At 40.9% G+C, this 23,499-nt stretch overlaps 1 protein-coding gene across 4 annotated transcripts in view; it reads right to left on the reverse strand.

The window, feature by feature from the left end:
• Nucleotides 1-1,953, reverse strand: part of IRAK3 (interleukin 1 receptor associated kinase 3) — a 56,728-nt gene extending 54,775 nt beyond the window's left edge. For all 4 annotated transcript variants that reach the window (XM_078338043.1, XM_035256182.3, XM_035256183.3 and 1 more), the window contains exon 1: nucleotides 1,735-1,953. In XM_078338043.1, coding sequence (XP_078194169.1) covers nucleotides 1,735-1,867 — 133 coding nt within the window. In that variant the 5' untranslated portion in view covers nucleotides 1,868-1,953. The remainder of the gene's footprint in view (nucleotides 1-1,734) is intronic.
• Nucleotides 1,954-23,499: the final 21,546 nt, after the last annotated feature.

The raw sequence follows: 23,499 nt of genomic DNA on the forward strand, positions 1-23,499 counted from the left end.
ATTTTTGCTGCTACTTCCAACTTAGGGCCAACCAGAGAAAGCCAATTATCTACTCCTAAACAAACACAAAGAATGCTCCCCTTTTGGGTAGCTCAGCTACAGCTTCCCCATATCAACAGCCTCCAATCAGGACATAGCTGAAGGCTTCTCCCACCCTCCTCCATCCTTTGCCTGCTTTTGAGTCTCTGCCAAACTCAAGTAATGGTGGCTGACTGCCTTGCTTTGAATAAACAACTTTTGTTTGTTCTCATTTGGGTGGTCCTCATTTATTTTCACCACTAGGAAAATGGGACTGAATTACTGAAATGGCTCACTGAATTATTCTTTGATGCCAGAAATGTCTGTACTTTAGGGAGGTACAGACAAAAAGAGCAAAGCAATAAGGGGAGAAGTGCAGAGTGGCTGGGGTGAAGGACATAAGCCTTGGATCCAGACTGCCTTGGTCCAGATCTTGGCTTTCCACTTCCAGCTGGTGAACTTGAACAAGTTATTTAACCAATTTGTACCACAGTTTCCTGATCTGTTAAAAAACAAAAACAAAAAAACACTGGAGATGATAATGACTCACAGCGTGATTGGAGGGGTTATATGAGATAAACCGTGTAAAGTATGAATATCTGGATTTCAATGCTATCAACAGAGATGAGATAAAGAGAGAGAGAATGAATAATCTGCCCCACTAATTTATGATACCCACCCCTCAAAATCCCTCAAATGCACACTGGGAATCTGTTTTCCAGAAATCAGAGGACACTCTTCTGAGACTTTTTTTTTTTTTTTGCTTAAGGGCTATACCTTAAAATTACAGAGCTTAAAATATACAAACATCTTTTGTATAACTAGACGCCCATTGCTACAATTCAAAGACTGTGAGCATACTCTTCATCAGTAACAAAGAAAACTCTCCTCTTAGGTCTTCTGCTATTGCTTTAAGAAAAATCCTATTTCGGACCATTAAAGCTATTTTGACATAATCATGATTCTTTTCAATAAACATTAAAAGTGACATTGTGGAATGTCAAATCTAACCAAAAATACCTACTTAACAAAACAAAGATTTTGTCTGAATTATCTCTGGCTACACTCAACACTTCCAGCCGGCAGTTGCTAAACTTTCCAAAGTGTGCATGAAACACAGTTTTGAAGCCAATGTTTTAGATTAAAATAAAAAGCCGCTCTCTAGCATAAACCTTCATTCCACAAATTGGGTAAATAAACAAGATAGATTTAATTAAGAAAACTAGGAGCCACGTTCACTGCAAATCGTATTTTACTTTAGCATTTCACTTGCAATTAAGTTAGGGGCTTAGGGATGCATTGAAAACACCAAAGGAATAAATATCTGAAAGTTCTAAAAACGTCTCAATACGAAAATCATACTCTGGGGCGATTTTGCAAGGACCAGAAGACATCACACATTGCGAACCCAGTGAGGGAGGCATCTCGGACGAACAGAAGATGCGTTTATGCGGGTTATCCGCCTTTCCCAGGCCTCGGCTCCCTTGACATTGCAGCGATACCCAAAACTCTTCAAAAGAAAAGGGAGGGCCAGCATCTGGGTCTCAGGGAGTCTCTGCGCCCTCCCCGGAAAAGGAGGGGGCCGGCTCCCCGGTGGGAACCTCCCGGAGGCCGCGCCAACCTCGCGAGCGACCCGAGCCTTTCAGGGCGGCACCGAGCCGGCCCCGCGGCGCTGTGGGCTCCCTCGCCGCTCCCGGCCGGCCCCCGCCGACTCACCCAGACCGCGCCAGCCCAGCGCGCCGTCGCAGCTGTCCAGGACCGCACACAGCTCCCCCAGCAGCGCGGGCGGCAGGTCGAACAGCAGCGTGTGCGCCGACAGCGCGCGGCGGGCCCCGCAGTTCCCCGCCATGGCTCGGCGGCCGGAGCCCCGGGGACTAGGTGGAGCACAGGCTCCTGCACGCCCGCGACCGGCGCTTACACAACCGCGGAAATCCTGCTTCCACGACGGCGGCGGAGCCCTTGGAACACGCCGTGCTTCGACCCCGCGCAGGGCGGTGCCGACGTGACGCAAGGCGCGCCTCGCCCGAGATACCCCTGGGGTTGCCCGGCCGGGCCTGGGAGCTCCCCGACCCGAGCTCTCCCTTAGCTGGCTTTGCGCCCCTTCTCGCCTCTGCGGTGGGTACAGGGCTGCAGAGAGCAGCCCAGTGAGGGCTGGAGAAAGCCCAGAGCTCAGAGCTCTAGGGAGCCCACAGGGCCCCATGGGGGCAGTCTCCTCGCGTGGACGGCCAGAGGTGTCATCGCTTCTTTCAAAATTTTATTTTTGAAAGTTTCTCCATGCCTTCTTTCCTTCCTGTATTTTCTTCCTTTTTTCTCTGTTTTGAGTCAGGGTCATGCTCTGTTGCCAGACAGTGGCACAATGATGAGATCTCAGCTCACTGGAGCCTCCACCTCCTGGGCTCAAGCGATCCTCCCACCTCAGCCTCCGGAGTAGCTGGGATCACAGGCGCGGGCCACTACGGCCGAATAATTATTATTTGTCTTTTTTCATAGAGAGGGAGTCTCCATACGTTGCCCAGCATGGTTTCGAACTCCTGGCCTCAAGCTATGCTCCCACCTTGGGCCTCCTAAAGTCCTGCGTTTGGGGGCGTTAGCTACTGAGCCCGGCCTATTTCCTTTTTATTCTGTCAGAAAAGCGATCCATGTTCATCAAGGAACACTTGGAAAACCCGGAAAAAAACTGAAAAAAGAAGATAATCACTCACAACCCCACTCAGCCCATGACACTCTAAAAGTGTGTCACATTTTCCTCCCAACTTTTACTGCATTGAAACAGATCAAAATGTGCATATATGGAATTATTAGAAAAGATGAACGTAGATACCAACAACAGAAAAACAGAAGAGACACCAAATCAGAGTAAAATTATGTTCGTTTTCCTCACGAGGTGGCCCCTCCTCCATACACCTACTTGGTTTTAAGAAATTCTTTTCCTCGTGGGCCTCCCTGATGAAACATTGTTCCATCATTTATCCTTCCTCAAAGTGCTTCACAGAATCTTCCTTCTTACCTTCAACATAGAGTGTAAGTAAAATTGTTTTGAAATTATCTAGGTCAGGTAAGGCATATTCCCTCCCCTCCACTCTTCTTCCCTCCCCTCCCCTCCTTTCCACTCCTCCTTTCCTCACTCTTTCACCCAGGCTGGAGTGCAGTGGTGCAATCTCAGCTCACTATAACCTCCATCTCCCGGGCTCAAGCCATCCTCCCACCTCAGCCTGGGATTACAGGCGCAGGAGACCATGGCCGGCTAACCTTTGTATTTTTCGTGGAGACGGGGTTTTGCGTTGTTGCCCAGTCTAGTCTCAAACCCCTGGGCTCAAGTGATCTGTCCCCTCGGCCTCCCAGCGTGCTGGGATTACAGGCATAAGGCACTGCGCCGGGCCCTCTCTACAGGTCTTAAAGGGACTACTTGAACACACTGAGCAACAGTCAAGAGGCCATTAATTATTTGGTAACTCTTGAATTGCTGCTACAGGGTAGGCAAACTCACATACTCAGAGGAACCAGGAAATACTGCAGACGAGGGAAGCAATCAGAAAGGCCTGCTCTGCTGGGTCTTGTAATTTACCAGGAAGCAAGGGTCCTAGGTGAAAGCTAGGAGTATGTGAAATTCCCTGTGTTTTTCAGTGTTGGCAGTTGTTCTCAGACCATGTTCCTCCCTATTCCTAAAACTGTCTTTGAATTTTGATTTTTATATCATCAGATTATATTGTGATGGTTGCTGTCAACTGCTGATTTCCCACACTCCAATTCCTTCTCATCATTTTTGGACTCTGCTTCCTGGCTCATTGTCACTCTCTCCAGTAGTAATCCTGTCTTAGTTCTCAGTGTTTTAAAATATATGTAGAATAACTATTCACAATAACAAAGACATGGAATCAGGCCAAATGCCCATCAATGATAGACTGAATAAAGAAAACATGGTATATATACACCATGGAATACTATGCAGCCATAAAAAAGAATGAGATCATGTCTTTGCAGAGACATGGATGGAGCTAGAGGCCATTATCCTCAGCAAACTAACACAGGAACAGAAAATCCAACATTGCATGTTCTCGCTTATAAGTGGGAGCTGAACCATGAGAACGCATGGACACATGAGCAGACAACGCACACTGGAGCCTGTCAGGGGAGAGGGTGAGGGGAGAAAATGAATCAGAAAGAATAGCTAATAGATGCTGGGCTTAATACCTAGGTGATGGGATGATCTGTGCAGCAAACCACCATGGCACATGTTTTCCTGTGTAACAAACCTGCACATCATGCACATGTACTCTGGAACTTAAAAGTTGATGAAACAAAATAAAATTAAAAAAATAAATACACATTCACTCTGATGTCATGCTGAGTTTACTTAATAAATAAATAAATACATATACATATACATATATAGAATAGATGGTGATCTTTCCAATGCCCTGGCCTCTCAGTTCCTTGACTCCTCTCCTCCAGTGACATTGTGCTCCACCCAATGCTCCATTTTAGCCACTCACTCCCATGATCATCCCCTAGAATTTGTCATTATCAATAACTGCATCCCGTCTATAATTTCTTTCATGAATCCACTCTCTGACCACATCTCCTGTCCTTGTAGCACGTTCCCTCTAGTATTCTGACCCCAGCAATCCTTTCCCTTCTCCAGATATCAATCCAAAATCTTGCTACCTCTTTTCTGGCTCCACCCTCTTGACGTCCTCACTTTTCTGCTTATCCGTTAAGTCCACGGTCAATTATTATACTCACTCCCTTGCATATGCTCTTCATTCCCTTGCTCCTGTCTCACTTTGTTGAGCTCTCTTGGCAAGTCTACAATCGTGACTAAATACAATTTTCTAAGTTGGCTTTCCACCCACGCACCTGAGTATAGTTGGGGGAGGTGGGTGGAAAACCAAAATCCTGTTAATTGAACTCAATTTAAAATCAAGGCCAAGACTCTCAAGAGAGTCCTTTATGCCACTGGACAAACATACTATGCACCTTTAGCCCATACATTCTTCTGGTCTCCTTGAAAGCTATGCTGTACTTTCTTTTAACTCGTCCCATTATCCTATGCTCCACCAATGATCTTGAGAATAGTTATTGAGAATACTGATGCATCAGAAAAAAACTTCCCTAGACTCTCACTACCACATAGAACTATCTACTAGCATCTGTGCCAACATACTCTTTCTTCTTGTTTTCCATGGATAAATTATCTAGGCTCCTATATAAATCATTAGACTTCATTTGTGCACTGGATCCTATCCTATCACCAATTCAAAGACATCAAGGGCACCTGCTTTCCCTGGTCCCTGCTACATGATCAGTTTTTCACTCTTTACCAGCTCAATTCCATCAGCATACAAATATGACGTTTTTTTCAACTTAAAACAAACAAAAAAATTTCTGATGCCACTTCCCCCTTCTGTCTTTGGCCCCAATTCTTTGCTCCCCTTTATGGTGTAGAGTTGAATATTCTCACTGTCTCCAATGTTCTCCTCCTATCTTCTCTTAAACCAATTCTAATTAGAGGCACCCCTCCCACCTTACTCCACTAAAACTACTCTCTTCAGGTTCATACATGTCCACAGCATTGCTAAGTAAAATAAGTAATTTTCAGTCTTCACTTTAGTTCTGACACAGCTGATCACCCGCTCCTTCTTGGAAACTTTCTTCATTTGACTTTAACACCACATTCTCTTATATTTTCACTTACCTCATTGGTCACCCCTCAGCTTCCTTTGCTATTCCTCCTTTCTCCATAAACTCTAAATGTGGGGGTGCTCCAGGGATCAACCCATGATTCTTTTCTATCTACACCCACTACCTTATTGATCTCAATCAGTTTCAAGGCTTTAGGTACCATCTATATACCACAGACTACTAAAGTTATGTTTAGTCCAGACCTCTCTCTTAAATGCTAGAGTCATGTCCAAAACCAAATTCTTGATCATGCCTCTTAAACCTTCTCTCCCTGTATTCCTCCCTGTCCAGGTTAAGAGCAGCTCCACCAGCTGGGCACAGTGGCTCAGGCCTGTAATACCAGCACTTTGGAAGACTGAGGCGGGCAGATCACTTGAGCCCAGGAGCTTAAAACCAGCCTGAGCAACATGGCAAAACCCTGTCTCTACAAAAATATAATAAATTATCAGTAGCTGTGTGTGGTGGCATCCACCTGTAGTCCCAGCTACTTGGCAAGCTGAGGTGAGAGGATCACTTGATTTCAGGAAGCTAAGGTTGCAGTGAGCCATGATTGTGCCACTGGACTCCAGCCAAGGTGACAGAGTGAGACCCTGTCTCAAAACACACACACACACACCACCACCACCACCACCACCACCAAACAAACCTACCTCCCAGCAACTCCACCCTTCCAGTTGCTTGAACTAAGAACTATAGAGTCGAGGGCCAGAAGATCCAAGATGACCAAATAGGAACAGCTCTGGAGTGTAGTTCCCAGCGAGAACAACACAGAGGGTGAGTGATCACTCCATTTCTAAATGAATTTTTGCTGCCCACAGATAAGGAGATTCCCAGGCTGAAAAGCATCATAAGTTTTCAGCACAGCTGTTTCAGCCAGTATAGCAGGTATCCTCACAAAACTCACACAAATCTGGACGGCCATTTCAACTGGTGCCTGGAATGCCTGGGAGACAGAGCCACCCGTTCAACTGAAAAAAAGGGGCTGAAACAGGGAGCCAAGTGATCTGGCTCAGCAGGTTCCTGGCCTACAAAGACCAGCAATCTGAAACCCTCTGGATTGAGAGTCTTGCAGCAAGTGCAGCTGGACCCAGGATGGTCCAGCTCTGTTGGGGGGAAGGGTGTCCACCATGATGGAGGCAGTCCACCACTTTGGAGGCAGTCTGCCATTAGCGAGGCAGTCCACCATTACTGAGGCAGTCTGCCATTACTAAGGCAGACCTCCATTACTGAGGCAGTTTTAACTATAACTCTGTAAACAAAACCACAAAAAAGTTCACACAGTAGTTGGGCACAGCCCACAGAAGCTCAGCAATGCCTCTGCTGGCAGACTGTGACAAGGCTACTTCCTTGCTGGGCAGGGCATCTCTGAAAAAAGGTAGTAGTAAGTCAGGAACTTATAAATAAAGCCCCACCTTCCCAGGACAGAACACCTGGAAAAAAAGGAAGTTATGAGTTCGGCTGCAGCAGACTTAAATGTACCTGCCCAGCAGCTCTGAACGGAACAAAGGAGTTCACAGCTCGGCACTTGAGCTCCTATAAGGGACAGAAGCAGCTCCCCGACCCCCATATATCCAAAGAGACATCTCATAAAGGAGAGCTCAGGCTGACATCTGGTGGGCATCCATCTTGGTCTAAGATAATGGAAGAAGAAACTGGCAGCAAACTTTACAGTTCCACAGCCACCACAGGTGATTCCCCAGGCAAGCAGGATATGGAGTGGACCTCCAGTAGTCCTGCAGCAAAGGAGCCTGACTATTAGAATGACAACTAAAAAACAGAAAGAAATAACTTCAACATCAACAAAAAGGATGTCCACTCAGAGACCCCATCTGAAAGTCACTGACTAAAAAGACCACAGGTAGATAAATCCACAAAGATGGGAAGAAACCAGTGCACAAAGGAAGAAAACACCCAAAACCAGAACGCCTCTCCTCTTCTAAGGGATCACAACTCCTCACCAGCAAGGGAACAAAGATGGATAGAGAATGAGTCAGTTGAATTGACAGAAACAGGCTTCAGAAGGTGGGTGATAACACACTTTTCTGAGCTAAAAGAACATGTTCTAACCCAATGCAAAGAAACTAAGAACCTTGAGAAAAGGTTTGATGAAATGCTAACAAAAATAAACAGTTTAGAGAAGAATATAAATGACCTGATGAAGCTGAAAAACATAAGAACTTCATGAAGCATACACAAGTTTCAATAGCTGAATCAACCAAGCAGAAGAAAGGATATCAGAGATTGACAATCAACTCACTGAAATAAAATGAGAAGGCAAGATTACAGAAAGAAGAGTGAAAAGAAATGAACAAAGCCTCCAAGAAATATGGGGTTATGTGAATAGAACTAATCTACATTTGATTGATGTACCTGAATGTGACGGAGAGAATGAATCCAAGCTGGAAAATAGTCTTCAGGATATTATCCAGGAGAACTTCCCCAACCTAGCAAGGCAGGCCAACATTCAAGTCCAGGAAGTACAGAGAATACCACAAAGATATTCCTCAAGAAGAGCAACCCCAAGGCATATAATCGTCAGATTCACCAGGGTTGAAATGAAGGAAAAAATGCTAAGGGCAGCCAGAGAGAAAGGTCGGGTTACCCACAAAGGGAAGCCCATCAGACTCACAGCATATCTCTCAGCAGAAACCCTACAAGCCAGAAGAGAGTGGGGCACAGTATTCAACATCCTTAAAATAAAGAACTTTCAACCTAGAATTTCATATGCAGCCAAACTAAGCTTCATAAGAAAAGGAGAAATAAAATCCTTTAAGAACAAGCAGTTGCTGAGAGATTTTGTCACCACCAGGCCTGTCTTACAAGAGCTCCTGAAAGAAGCACTAAACATAGAAAGGAACAACCAGTACCAGCCACTCAAAAAATGTACCAAATGGTAAAGAGCATTGACACAATGAGGAAACTGCATCAACTAATGGGCAAAACAACCAGCTAGCATCAAAATGGAAGGATCAAATTCACACATAACAATATTAACCTTAATAGTCAATGGGCTAAATGCCTCAGTCAAAACATGCAGACTGGCAAATTGGATAAAAAGTCAAAACTCATTGGTATGCTGTATCCAGGAAATCCATCTCACGTGCAAGAACACACATAGGCTCAAAATAAAGGGATGGAGGAAAATTTACCAAGCAAATGGAGAGCAAAAAAAGCAGGAGTTGCAATCGTCATCTCTGATAAAATAGACTTTAAACTGACAAAGATCTAAAGAGACAAAGAAGGGCATTACATAATGGTTAAAGGATCAATGCAACAAGAAGAGCTAACAGTCCTAAATACATGTACATCCAATGCAGGAGCACTTAAATACATAAAGCAAGTTCTAAACAACCTATAAAGAGACGTAGACTCCCACACAATAATAGTGGGAGACTTTAACACTCCACTGTCAATATTAGACAGATCAGCGAGACAGAAAATTAACAAGGATATTCAGGACTTGAACTCAGATCTGGACCAAGCAAATCTAATGGACATTTACAGAACTCTCCACCGCAAATCCACAGAATATACATTCTTCTCAGCACATCACAAGCACTCTAAAAATTGACCACATCATTGGAAGTAAATCACTCCTCAGCAAATGCAAAAGAACAGAAATCATAACAAGCAATCTCAGGCCACAGTGCAATCAAATTAGAACTTAGGATTAAGAAACTAACTCAGAACTGCACAACTTCATGTAAACTGAACAACTGGCTCCTGAATGTCAACTGGATAAACAAAGAAATGAAGGCAGAAATAAAGATGTTCTTCGAAACCAGCAAGAACAGACACAACACACCAGAATCTTTGGGACACATTTAAAGCAGTGTCTAGAGGGAAATTTATAGCAATAAATGCCCATATGAGAGGGAAGAAAAAATCTATCATCAAATTGAAAGCTCTAGAGGAGTAAGATTTAAAAAAAAACACCTCAAAACCTAGCAGAAAACAAGAAATAACTAAGATCAGAGAATAACTGAAGGAGACAGAAACACCAAAAAAAACTTCAAAAAATCAATAAAGCCAGGAGCTGGTTTTTTGAAAAGATCAACAAAATAGATGGACTGCTAGCCAGATTAATAAAAAAGTAAAGGAAGAAAAATCAAATAGATTCAATAAAAAACAATAAAGGGATATCACCACCAATTCCACAGAAATAGAAACTACCATCAGAGATTACTACAAACAACACTATGCACATAATCCAGTAAACCTGGAAGAAATGGATAAATTCATGGACACTTGCACCCTCCCAAGACTAAACCAGGAAGAAGTTGAAACCCTGAATAGACCAATAACAAGGGCTGAAGTTGAAGCAGCAATTAATAGAGTACCAACCAAAAAAAGCCCAGGTCCAGATGGGTTCACAGGCGAATTCTACCAAAAATACAAAGAGGAGCTGGTACTATTCCTTCTGAAACTATTCCAAACAATCCAAAAAGAGGGAATCCTTCCCAAATCATTTTATGAGACCAACATCATCCTGACACCAAAACCTGGCAGAGACTCAACAAAAAAAGAAAACTTCAGGCAAATATCCATAGTGAACAGAGATGCAAATATCTTCAATAAAATACTGTCAAACCAATTGCAACAGCACATCAAAAAGCTTATGCACCACAATCAAGTAGGCTTCATCCCAGGGATGCAAGGCTGGTTCAACATATGCAAGTCTATAAATGTAATCCAGCACATAAACAGAACCAAAGACAAAAACCACGATTATCTCAATAGATGCAGAAAAGGCCTTTGACAAAATTCAACATCCCTTTATGTTAAAAACTCCCCATGAACTATGTATTGATGGAACTTATCTCAAAGTAATAAAAGCTATTTATGACAAACCCACAGCTAATATCATGCTGAATGGGCAAAAACTGGAAGCATTCCCTTTGAAATCTGGCACTAGACAAGGATGCCCTCTTTCACCACTCCTGTTCAATATAGTATTGGAAGTTCTAGCCAGAGCAATCAGGCCAGATAAAGAAATAAAGGGTATTCAATTAGGAAAGGAGGAAGTCAAATTGTCTCTGTTTGCAGGCAGCATGATTGTATATTTAGAAGACCCCATCATCTCAGCCCAAAATCTCCTGAAACTGATAAGCAACTTCAGCAAAGTCTCAGGATACAAAATCAATGTACAGAAATCACAAGCATTCCTATACACCAATAACAGACTTAAAGAGAGTCAAATCAAGAACGAACTGCCATTCACAATTGCTACAAAGAGAATAAAATACCTATGAATACAACTAACAAAGGATATGTAGGACCTCTTTAAAGAGAACTACAAACCACTGCTCAAGGAAATAAGAGAGGACACAAACAGATGGAAAAACATTCCATGCTAATGGTTAGGAAGAATCAATATCGGGAAAATGGCCATTCTGTCCAAAGTAATTTATAGATTCAATGCTATCCCCATAAAACTACCTATGACCCTCTTCACAGAACTGGAAAAAAACTACCTTAAACTTCATATGGAACCAAAAGAGAGCCCTCATAGCCAAGACAATCCTCAGCAAAAAGAACAAGGCTGGAGGCATCATGCTATGTGACTTCTAACTATACTGCAAGTCTACAATAATCAAAACAGCATGGTACTGTTACCAAAACAGAGTTATAGACCAATGGAACAAAACAGAGGCCTCGGAGGCAACATCACACATCTACAACCATCTGATCTTTGACAAACCTGACAAAAACAAGCAATGGGGAAGGGATTCCCTGTTTAATAAATGGTGTTGGGAAAACTGGCTAGCCATGTGCAGAAAGCAGAAACTGGACCCCTTCCTGACACCTTACACTACAATTAACTCCAGATGGATTAAAGATTTAAACATCAGACCTAACACCATAAAAACCCTAGAAGAAAACCTAGGCAAAACCATTCAGGACATAGGCATAGGCAAGGACTTCATGACTAAAATACCAAAAGCATTGGCAAGAAAAGCAAAAATGGACAAATGGGATCAAATTAAACTCTAGAGCTTCTGTGCAACACAAGAAACAATCATTAGAGTGAACTGGCAACCAACAGAATGGGAAAAATTTTTACAATCTATCCATCTGACATAGGGTTAATATGCAGAATCTACAAAGAACTAAAACAGATTTACAAGAAAAAAAACAAACTCCTTCAAAAGCAGGCGAAGGACATGAACAAACACCTTTCCAAAGAAGACATATATGAGGCCAATAAACATGAAAAAATGCTCATCATCACTGGTCATTAGAGAAATGCAATCCAAACCACATTGAGATAGCATCTCACTCCAGTTAGAATGGTAATCATTAAAAACTCTGGAGACAACAGATGCTGGGGAGGATATGGAGAAATAGGAACACTTTTACACTGTTGGTGGGAGTATAAATTGGTTCAAACATTGTGGAAGACAGTGTGCCAATTCCTCACGGACCTAAAAATAGAAATTTTATTTGACCCAGCAATCCTGGGTATATATCCAAAGGATTATAAATTGTTCTGTTATAAAGATACATACACACTTATATTCATTGTGGCACTGTTTACAATAACAAAGACCTGGAACCAACCCAAATGCCCATCGATGATAGCCCGGACAAGGAAAATGTGGCACATATACACCATGGAATACTATGCAGCCATAAAACACAATGGGTTCATGTCCTTTGTAGAGACATGGATGAATCTGGAAACCATCATTCTCAGCAAACTGACACAAGAACAGAAAATCAAACACTGCATGTACTCACTCATAGGTGGGTGTTGACAGTGAATACAAATGGGCACAGGGATGGAGCATCACACACTGGGGTCTGTTGGGGGGAAATAGGGGAGGGTCAGCTGGGAGTAGAGAGGTTGGGGAGGTATAACATGGGGAGAAATGCCAGATATAGATGACAGGAGGATGGAGGCAGCAAACCACATTGCCACATATGTACCTATGCAACAATCCTGCATGTTCTGCACATGTACCCTAGAACCTAAAGTGCAATAAATAAATAAATATATATATATACGTATATATATACACACACACACATATATATAAAGAAGAAGAAGAAGAACTGCAGAGTCATTTTTGACTCCTCTACTGGTTCGCAGCTACCAGTGTGACCCCATGTTCAATCTACCAGCAAATCCTGTCAAGGCTATTCCAAATGTATCTAGAATCTAATCACTTTTCCCTACCTCCACTTCTGCCATTCTGGTTTGACCATTAAATATTGTCTGGATTGTTAGAGTAGCCTCTGAACTAATGGTAGCTTCCAACACTGCAGTCAGATTGACTCTTAAATCCTATTGGACTTTGTCTTTCCTTTTCTCACAAGCCAGCAATGGCTCCTAATTTCAGTCAATAAAAGTCAAACTCTTTATATTACCTGCATTCTTTCTCCCCTTCCCATTCTGCTGCTTTGCCCTCTGATCTTGTTTCCTGTTCATTCTGTTTTAGCTGCAGTGTCTCCTTGCTGGTCATTGAACACACAAGGGATAGCCCCACATTGAAGCCATTGCACTTGGCACTCCCTTGTCTGGTTTGCCCTTCCCACATGAATAAGGTCTACTCAGACCTCCATAATTAAAATTGCCATGATCCATGCACTCACATTGGGGCTGAGATATGACTGTAATTGGTCCAATAATATATGAGTTGGGGAATCATATTTCATTCAGATATCTCTCTTCTGGATATGGTATGTGGCAGCTCTGGCCATGGCCAGGAACCATTTTGCAACTACATGGACATCAATATTAGAATGAAACAAGCCCTGGGAATAATGAGAGGAAAAACCTAGGGAGAGGAAAAACCAAGTCCTTGCTAATGTCATTGAGCAGTTCATTTATTCTATTCCTGGAGCCTGTCCTGCTTGTGGTCTTACAACTATGTGAGATAAGTTTCCTTTTTGAGCCAGGAATCTTGTTATTTGAAGCCAAACACATCCAAGCTGACACACTAAGCAGGCATTTGGTAATATTCTCTGATTTGTTGAGCACCTATAAAACCTATGGGAAGGAAACTAAACCCTGTCTAAACCTCGAGTTCAAATGTATACACTATATCTGGTGGGATGTGAGACGTATATGAAAACCAGATTGCAGAGAGAGGCAGCTGAGCTTCTGAGAGACAATAAACGTTGGTAGAGAAAGATTCTGGCAGTAAGGGCAGAAGCATCAGCAGAAGCAGTCTGAAGTCCTAAATGTGCAAGAAACTGGACTAGAACCCATGTAGACCCAGATACTTCAACCCCATCCTACCCACCCAGTCCCAGCATACATATTTTCTAGAAAAGAGAGGGCTATGGTTAAGTCACAAAACTGTTCCACTATGCGACATAGCCCTTTGCTCTGGGATCTTCTCCAACATCCCCCTGCCACTGAGTTTTGGATACCAGAAGAATAAAGCGTTTTCATCCCAGCTGGAAAGAAGAGAGCAGTGAACTGCAAACATTAACAAATGGAGATGCTGAGGAAACGCTGAAGGCCATGGTGACAGTGTCACAGATACACAGTAATATCAGTGGCCAAGTTCCAGCTAAGCACAGGCATAAATCTTTAGACATCTAGAAACAGATGAGGGAGAAAACAGATGAGGCAGACAACAGCTATTAATATATATTAGACAAGTATCTTGGTAGTAGCTATTTATACAGCATCCGTAGGGATGGATGTTCAAAGAACACTCAAGCTTGTGGGATCAAGGATATTTTCTGGTTTGGGAAGTAATTTCAAACAAAGATCAAGAACCTATCCCATATTTGAGCTTCATCTCTTACCTTAATTATAACCTATGACCTTACCCTAGAGAGTCATATATACATTGGGGTTCAGGGATAGAGTAAAGATTGGGAATGGGGTGAAGACTTGGTTACCAAGACATTACTTGGTTATTTTATTTTATTAAAACAATTTTTTTGGTAGAGATGGGGTCCTGCTATGTTGCTCAAGCTGATCTCAAATTCCTGGGCTCAAGGAATCCTCCCACCTTAGCCTCACAAAGTGCTGGGATTACAGGTATAAACTACCACACCCGGCTACTTGGTAATTTTAAAAAGTGAAGATTGAATGTTTCTTAGGCTTTCATCAAAGTGACCTAATGAAAATAACATGTAACCAGGCACCATGGCTCACATCTGTAATCTCAGCAATTTGGGAGACTGAAACAGGAGGATCACTTGAGCCCAGGAGTTCACAACCAGCCTGGGCAACATGGTGAAACCCTGCCTCTACAAAAAAATACAAAAATTGGCGGGGCATGGTGGTATGTGCCTGCAGACCCAGCTACTTCAGAGGTTAAGGTGGAAGAATTGCTTGAGCCCAGGAATTGCTTCCGCTGTGATCATGTCATTGCACTCCAGGTTGGGTAACAGAGAGAAACCTTGTTTAAAAAAAAATAAAATGTGCTAAGTATTCCTCCAGTTCTATATGCATGTGTGTATACGTATATACACATTATATACATAATAATATATAACATAATATATACATATGAAATATATATATATATATATATATATATATATATATATATATATATATTTGAGACAGAGTCTCCCTGTGTCACCCAGGCTAGATTATCATAGTGGGATCTTGGCTCACTGAAACCCCTGCCCCACAGGTTCAAGCGATTCTCCTGCCTCAGCCTCCCAAGTAGTTGGGATTACAGGCGCCTGCCACCACACCTGGCTAATTTTTGTGTTTTTAAGTAGAGACGGGGTTTTACCATGTTTGCCAGGCTGGTCTTGAACTCCTGACCTCAGGCGATCTGCCCACCTCGGCCTCCCAAAGTGATGGGACTATAGGTGTGAGCCACGGAGCCTAAGCCAATATATAATATTTAAAAATAAAATTAGGTTTGTGTTCTCTTATAATTCCATATTTTCCAATTTAATATACATTCTCATCAAAAGCATTTTTCTAAAAAATTATTATTTAACAACATGATATATACTAACATTTTAACAATTGTCCTCTTAGGATCGATGGAAAGAATTATTTGATATTTCATTTTCTTACTTGTGCTTTTGTGTTTTCAAAATTTTCTAGTTATTATGTATCATCTCTGTGATTAGAAAGTCCTCAACTATAAAAACTTATTTCTTCCAACACTTTGTGAGTAATCCCATTTGATCATTTTCTTTCTAAATCATTTTCATGGCATTTTTCAGTTTAGGGTATGTTGCTATAACTTTTGCTTAGTCACCACTGACGTTTTATGATTGAGTAACTTTCAGCCAAGGGCTTTTCATAATTTTGCTAAAGTTCCATTTTTGAAGCAAACATTTATATTACACCGAGGAGAATCCCAGACATGTAGTCAAAAAAAAGCAAGATTATGGCTAAACATTTTCTCTTTCATTAAAATATTTACTCAGATTGTTTACAGTTTGAGACTGGAAAGGACTTAAGAGGTTCTAGTCGAACTCCTACAGTTTACAGATGACACATCTGCTGCTGGCCATAAGAACTCTGGGTGTAATATTTACTGGAAAAATACTTATAAAAATGTATATACAATAAAAATCTTATTTAAGATATCCAAAATTTATTTGGCATATAATGAACATAAATCTTGTTTATTTTTCCTCAGGAGGATTTGACTTTCTTTTCCTTGTCACTGAATAAATCCCCCAAATAAACTCTATCTTAGTCTGCTCAGGCTACCACAACAAAATCCCACAGACTGCATGGCCTGAAAGACAAAAATTTGTTTGCTCACAATTCTGGAGACTGGAAGTCAACTCAAGGTATTGGCAGGGTCCAATTTCTGGGGAGGGCTCTCCTTCCATCTTGTAGGTGGCCCCCTTTTCGCTACACCCTCACAAGTTCTTTCCTTGACGCCCGCATACAGCAAGTGTGAACAAGCTCTCTGATGTCTCTTCTTATAAAGACATTTCATATGAAGACACTAATCCTATAGGATCAGGGCCCTACCCCTATGACCTTATTTAACCTTAATTACTTCCTTAGATGTCCCATTTCCAAATACAGCTACTCCAACGGGTTTGGGCTTCCACATAAAAATTTGGGTCAGGTGATAAGGCTTGGGGGTGGGAGGTGTTAGAATCATTCAGTCCAAAACAAACTCTCTGCACATAAATTCAAGACATGATGTTACATCATCAGGTTCCAGAGTATACATCCTAACAACACTTGGTCATTCATTATCCACATCTTCCAGTCTCTCACAGCGGTTATGGTTCCTCTTGTTCTTCTTGTACAGAATTTATTACATTGTTCTGAAATCTTGAAAGAAGAATAAAGCTTGGATGTAATCTGGTGCCTTTATAATGAAGACAATAACAAAGGTCTGTATGTGCAAATATTCAGCATATTTAGGTTTAAAAATCTTAGTAATTTTTCAGATCAAATGTCCTCAGGACTCATTCTGACCATTCCATAGCATTTACCCTCTCATTACATACCATCTTTCTTGAATTTTTTCCTTTTTTTTCTCCATGATGATACTCAATTTTGTTCCTGCATTACTGAATGTTTCTTCTCTTTCCCTAACTAGCTCTTCTTCTTTCCTGTATGATGTACACATAGGCTGAATTCGTTGATCTTTTTATTCTAGGTCTTAGAGGTTTCATTTAATCTAATTCTTCATCTATCAATCTCTAAATCGACTACTTTGGTATTTGTGTCATCAGTCCTAACCTGCCTGCAGATTCTCTCCTCACCTCCTGTCTCCAGTATTTACAGAACAATTCCATTTGGATATCTTGCTTTCATTTCAAATCAGCCTGTCCCAAACTGATTATTTCCTAGAAAATCAACTTCCTTGTTTCTGGTCACATGGGCCAAGGTAACACCGAGTAATTTTGACTGACTGAGTAATACTATAATCAGAAGGATTTACTGAGCACCTTGTGCTAGGTGCCTATATCTAATCAGTCACCAAATCTTGTTCTTCTATAGTATTTCTTATATGTGTCTGGGTCTTTTCCAATTTGTCTGTACTAGTTACTTCATGTTTGAGGTTTTGCAGTGTCTCTTACCTCGTGAACCCCTACTTATCCTTTAATACTCAATTGAAAAGTCACCATCTCTGTGTTGCAAGTTGAATTGTGTACCCCCAAAATGTATGTTTCAGTCCTAACCCTGATAACCCCTGAATGTGACCTTAATTGGAAATAGGGACGTTCCAAATCCAATCAAGTTAAGACAAACTCATATTGGATTAGGGTAGCTCCTAATTCAATGACTAGTGACTTTACAAGAAGTGAGAAATTTAGACTTGGAGGCACAGAGGGGGGAAAAGGCCATGTAACAAAGAGGCAGAGAGGGGAGTGATGCAGCCACGACGAGGAACTCCAAAGATTGCTGGCAACCACCAGAAGCTGGGAGAGAGGCATGGAATGGATTCTTCCTCAGAGCCTTCAGAAGGAACAAACCATACACAGACGTCTTGCTTCCAGACTCCCGGCTTTAAGTTTCTTGAGAGAAGAAACTTCTGTTGTTTCAAATCATTCTTTGTGGTAACTGGTTACAGCAGCCCTAGAAAACTGAAATACTTTATAACCTCCATAAAACTATTTATAATCTCCCCAGAGTTCATAATTTCTTTCTAGGTTCCATAACATTCAGTACTTCTTTCCACTGGAACTCTTTTTTTGATATTGTTTTCTAGTGGGCTTGTGGAGGATTGGTGTGTAGCAGAGGAGTCAGCCTTCTTTGTGTATCTCGCATGCTCCTTGGCACAGAGTAACTTCCCAATCCATGTCTAATGGATGAAAGAAGTGATGACCTTGCCTGTAGCCAATAATAATTACAGCTACCCTTTAGTGAGCACTCACCATTTGCTAGGCACTGTGTTACTACTTGACATGCTATGTTCTGATAACAATTCTCCAAAACCAACCGGGTGTCCTGCAATTCATCCCAATTCTAACACTAACTACTGACTTAGTATAGACCCCACAAGTTAAGGACAAGGTCCATAATTTCTAAGACTAACTACCCAGAGTTACTTCAGACCCCACAATTAAAGGTCTCAGTACTATAAGATGGCCACCACTTCAGATGCCAGCTGCAAGACTCAGGTGTCTGTCTCCAAGCTATCTGCATCTCTGCCTAGCTAAATACAAATTTGAGAGTCTCCATGACTCCCTCCAAGTTGGATAATTCACTAGAATAACTCATGGGATTCAGGGAAGTGCTATGCTTATTATTACTATTTTACTATAAAGGACACAAATGGAGAGCAAGATGAAGAGCCACGTAGGGTGGCAAGGTCTGAAAGGGTCCGGGATGTGGGTTCCATGCTCTCTCCAGTTGCTCTACCCTTCCAGAATATCAATGTGTTTACCAACCACAAACCTCTCAGAACTTCATTATTTCAGTTTTTATCTGAGGTTTCATTACATATGTATGACTGAATAAATTGTTGACCGTTGTGACTGAACTCAATCTCCAGGACAGGGTGGCCGATAATTCCAATCCCCTGGTCATGTGCCTTGTCTTTCTGGTGTGGTCATCCCCTTCCTTGAAATTATGTAAGGCCCCCCACCACCCCGTGAGTCATCTCATGAGTTGCATAGATTCCAATATAAAAGGGGCTTATTAAGAATAACAGAAGACATTCTTGTTACTCTAGAAATTCCAAGGGTTTTTGAAGCTCTGTGCCAGGAAACGTATTTGGTCTTTGTGCCAGAACAATGGCCAAATAGATTTTTTATTATACCACACACACATTGCCACCTGGATGTAGGTAGCAGTGCTATCTGCATTTCACAGACAAGAAAAATGAGGCCTACCTAACCACAAAACCATGCTGCCTCTCTAGCCCAGCTTTCTCTGAATTCATTTTATCTTCAAATTAATCTACATTAAACAGAGTTTTCAACATATTACTTTCTCAAAAAAATTTTTGGTGGCTCTCCATTACAAAATAGAGTCCTACCATTGAAGGCTCTCTAAAGCAGCTCACGGTGGTTGTGTCCATTCTTACCTCTGGCCATTTCCATTCCCTTCTTTTCCTCACTTCTTCTAAGGGAGAAACATATTTATTTCATTCTTATAAGCACTGTGCGAGGTTGGGCGTGGTGGCTCAAGCCTGTAGTCCCAGCACTTTGGGAGGCTGAGACAGCCTAGGAGTTTGAGACCAGCCTGGGCAATAAAGAAAGAAAGAAAGAAAGAGGAAAAGTCTAGCAAAACGAAATCATTCCTCCTTCCTGGATAGCTGTCAAATCCTGCCTATCCTTTAAGGTTCAGTGAAAGAGAGAAGTAAATTTTATTGAGCACTTACTATCACAGAGCTGAATGCTGTACATAACGACTCACTTAATATTCCAACAACTCCGCAGTTTAGGTATTCCCATTTTAAGTTTACAATAGAGAAATCCTAGGCCTGGAGATATTAGTTTAGATGCCTGAAAATGAGTGAGTGAGCTAGGATCGAGATTCTAGTTTATTTGGCTGTAAAAGCCCTTGCTCTTTTTAAGCATTACATGAGTCTTACAAATCTCCACTATTCTGGCCACTGAGGTTGAATTGTAAATAAAATTTTATAAATAAAACAATTTTAAAGATCATTGCAGCTTATACCTCTATGACCTATAGTGTTGAATGTAGGTTATTATCCAAAAGCAAAAAAAAAAAAAAAATTGTGTTTTCTAGGCAATCCAGAAATAAGGACAGAATTGTAGTTTGAGAATAGTTCCGAAGATGTCTTAGTTTGGGATTTGTAGAGCAAACACAGACGAAAAGGAGGTCAGAATGATGATGAGATGGTTGGAAGAAAGAGGAAGCATGCAGATAGGTCTTTAAAAATCACTAAAATTTCCTCTAGATTAGTGATTTTACTTACAAAGTACTTTCCTTGAAAGTGTAGCTTTAAAAGAAAGAGAAGCATTGGATTCCTGAGTTACTGGATTTCATGTCTGTAAGTAAATGCTTTATTGTCATAAGATAGCTTTCTTATCTAAACTGAGAGGGAGCAAATACTTTGTCACTTTTTTACAACAATTTTTAAAATTTAAGTATAAAATACGCATTTAAGTATAACATATACACAAATCCTAAGTAAAAATAGCTTGCCTCATTATCAAGAAGTGAACATATGTAATCAGCCAGGAAACAGAATATTACTGGAATTAAAGAAGTCTTTCTAAGTACCTCCTCCCAATGATTATCCCTTCATTTTCCCCAAAGATAAACAATTTCCTGATGTCTAAGACCATACATTACTTTTGTTTGCTTTTCAACTTTTCATTATTCTTTGTTATTCTATATATTCTGTGTTTGATTTCTTTTGCTTAGCATTATGTTTGCAAGCTTCATCTATGAACATGTCAATTTGTTCATTTTAATTATATAAAGTATGTGATTATATAAAATGCTATAATTTATTCATTTTTTTCAATAGTGGACAATTTGCATTGTTTCTAGTTTTTGGCTATTAAGAACCATGTGGCTATGTGTATCCTTGGATATGTCTTTTGTAAACATGTGCATGCATTTCTGTTGGACATATACTCTACCTAGGAGTAGAATTGCCAAGTCATAGAACTTGCAGTGTATCTTCAACTTTGGTAGATACTGACAATTTTTCAAAGGAATTGTTTCATCTACATAATTTGTGGGGCCCAGCAAGAAGTAAAAATGTAGGCCCTCTTGTTCAAAAAGCAAGAAGAAGCCCTATTAAAGATACTTAAATATAAAGCTTTTTCATTTCTTTTGCAATCTCTTGACTTGCCATGATTTTTTACTTGCTATTTAGCGTAGTAAAAGAAATCATTAAAAATTATTAGCACAAATTTTGCCATTGATCTTGCAAAGGTAGTTTTAAATACAAATTTAGAAGGGCATTAAATGCGTATGTGGAATCACCAAAATAGCACAATTTGTATTTCATAGCTTGTACATATTTATTTTATTCTTACAAGAAGTGTGGAAAAGTCACCCAAAACTAAATCAATTATTTTTATTTCACCTCTTGATACATGCAAACTATACCAACACTCTACTTTCAGCTTATTGCAAACGAAAGCCTGAAAACAAAAGGAAATATGATTGCCATGTCTTTCCCTTTCTTTCTGTGTCTTCATTTTGAGTGCAAGTGGTTGACATTTATAGGGAAAGAACACAAGTAAAAAGGGATGTGACAGCTTGTAATCCCAGAACTTTATGAGGCCACGACTGGAGAATTGCTTAAGTCCAGGATCTCAAGACCAGCTTGGGAAACACAGCAAGACCCCATCTCAAAAAATTTAAAAAATTGGTTGGGCATGGTGGCATGCACCTGTAGTCTTAGCTACTCAGGAGGTTAAGGTAGGGGGAGCCCTTGAGCCCAGGAGTTCGAGGCTGCAGTGAGCCAGTGAGCTATAACTGCACCACTGCCCCCCAACCTGGGCAACAGGACAAGACCCTATCACAAACAACAACAACAACAACAAAGTTGTGAAAAGATTCCTTGGTCATTCACGTTTCTTAAAACGTCATTGCCTTCTTTCTGCATTCAAAGTGGAAGTTCTCTTTGGTAAGGAAAGTTAGGCCTCTTGGGGCTGTCAGTGCCTTCCCTTCCCCTTACTAAGTCTCAGGTGTGACATGCTTATCTTTTACTAGCTTTAAGTCTAGCTTAACTCCCGTATATTGCAGGTCCAACAGACTTCTGTGCTCATGGGGCATCCTAAATGCTTAAATGCAAATGATTGGCAGGAAACAGTGGACATTCACATTGTGCATACCTCTTCTGTACATGTTTATTTTCCATTGTACTTTGAGACTTCACTTATGAAACACACATTCAAAGGCCAAATTATTAAGAATATCAAAATGGTGACAGCTGATTAAACCAAGTGAAGTGTCCTTCTGACCTTTGAAGTCAGCTCTTGTTTGAGTTCTATATATTCCAGTCTTGTCAACACTTGATATTATCAGTCTCTTAATTTTAATCATTTGGTGGGTGCTTAAAGATATCTCATTTTGGCATTTATTTACATTTCTCTGATCATCTTTTCATATGTTTATTAGCCACTTGGCTGCGTGTGTGTGTGTGTGTGTGTGTGTGTGTGTATTAGGTTCTTGTTCCAGTCTTTTGTCTATTCTTCTATTGACTGTCTTTTTTTGGTCCAGATTTGTAACAATCGTTTTTATATTCTGAAAAGGAGCCTTATGCAGGTTACATGTATAGCAGATATCTTCCCCTACTCTATGGCTTCCTTTTCACTCTCCTATGGTACATTTTGATTACTAGAAATTCCTAATTTTAATATAATTTAATTTGTCAGTCTTTTTCTTTGAAGTTAAGTGCTATTTTCTATCCAGTTTTAGATATATTTGCTTTCCTCCAAATCATATTCTCCTGTCATTTTCTTTAAGTTTTATTGTTTTCCCTTTCACATTTAGATCCACAATCTACCTGAAATTTATTTTTTGTAACTGGTAAAAGGTAGAGGATCAAACTTTACTGATGCTGTTTTTAGTCACTGCAAAGTTGGGTTTCCAGTTCAGCTCCAGTTTGTCCTCTTAATAAATTCTATTATTATGGTGGAGCAGAGAAAGAGGGGGATGGCTTCAGGTCAGGATGGGAGGGAAAATGGATTGCATTCCCAGTGTCATCTGAAGTGAAACTTTTCTCAGATTTTTCTCAACAAGCTTTTTAAGTCCTCTCACATGGAGAGTAGCTAAAGTGATAGAAGTCATGTCCCATTCACCTATCCACTCAACAAATTAAAATGAGGGGGCAAGAACAGTGGCTCACGCCTGTAATCTCAGCACTTTGGGAAGCCAAGGTGGGTGGATCACTTGAGTCCAGGTTCGAGACCAGCATGGGCAACATAAGAGAAATTCTGTCTCTACAAAAAATA

The sequence above is a fragment of the Callithrix jacchus genome, chromosome 9, assembly GCF_049354715.1.
Source record: "Callithrix jacchus isolate 240 chromosome 9, calJac240_pri, whole genome shotgun sequence".
NCBI lineage: Eukaryota > Metazoa > Chordata > Mammalia > Primates > Cebidae > Callithrix > Callithrix jacchus.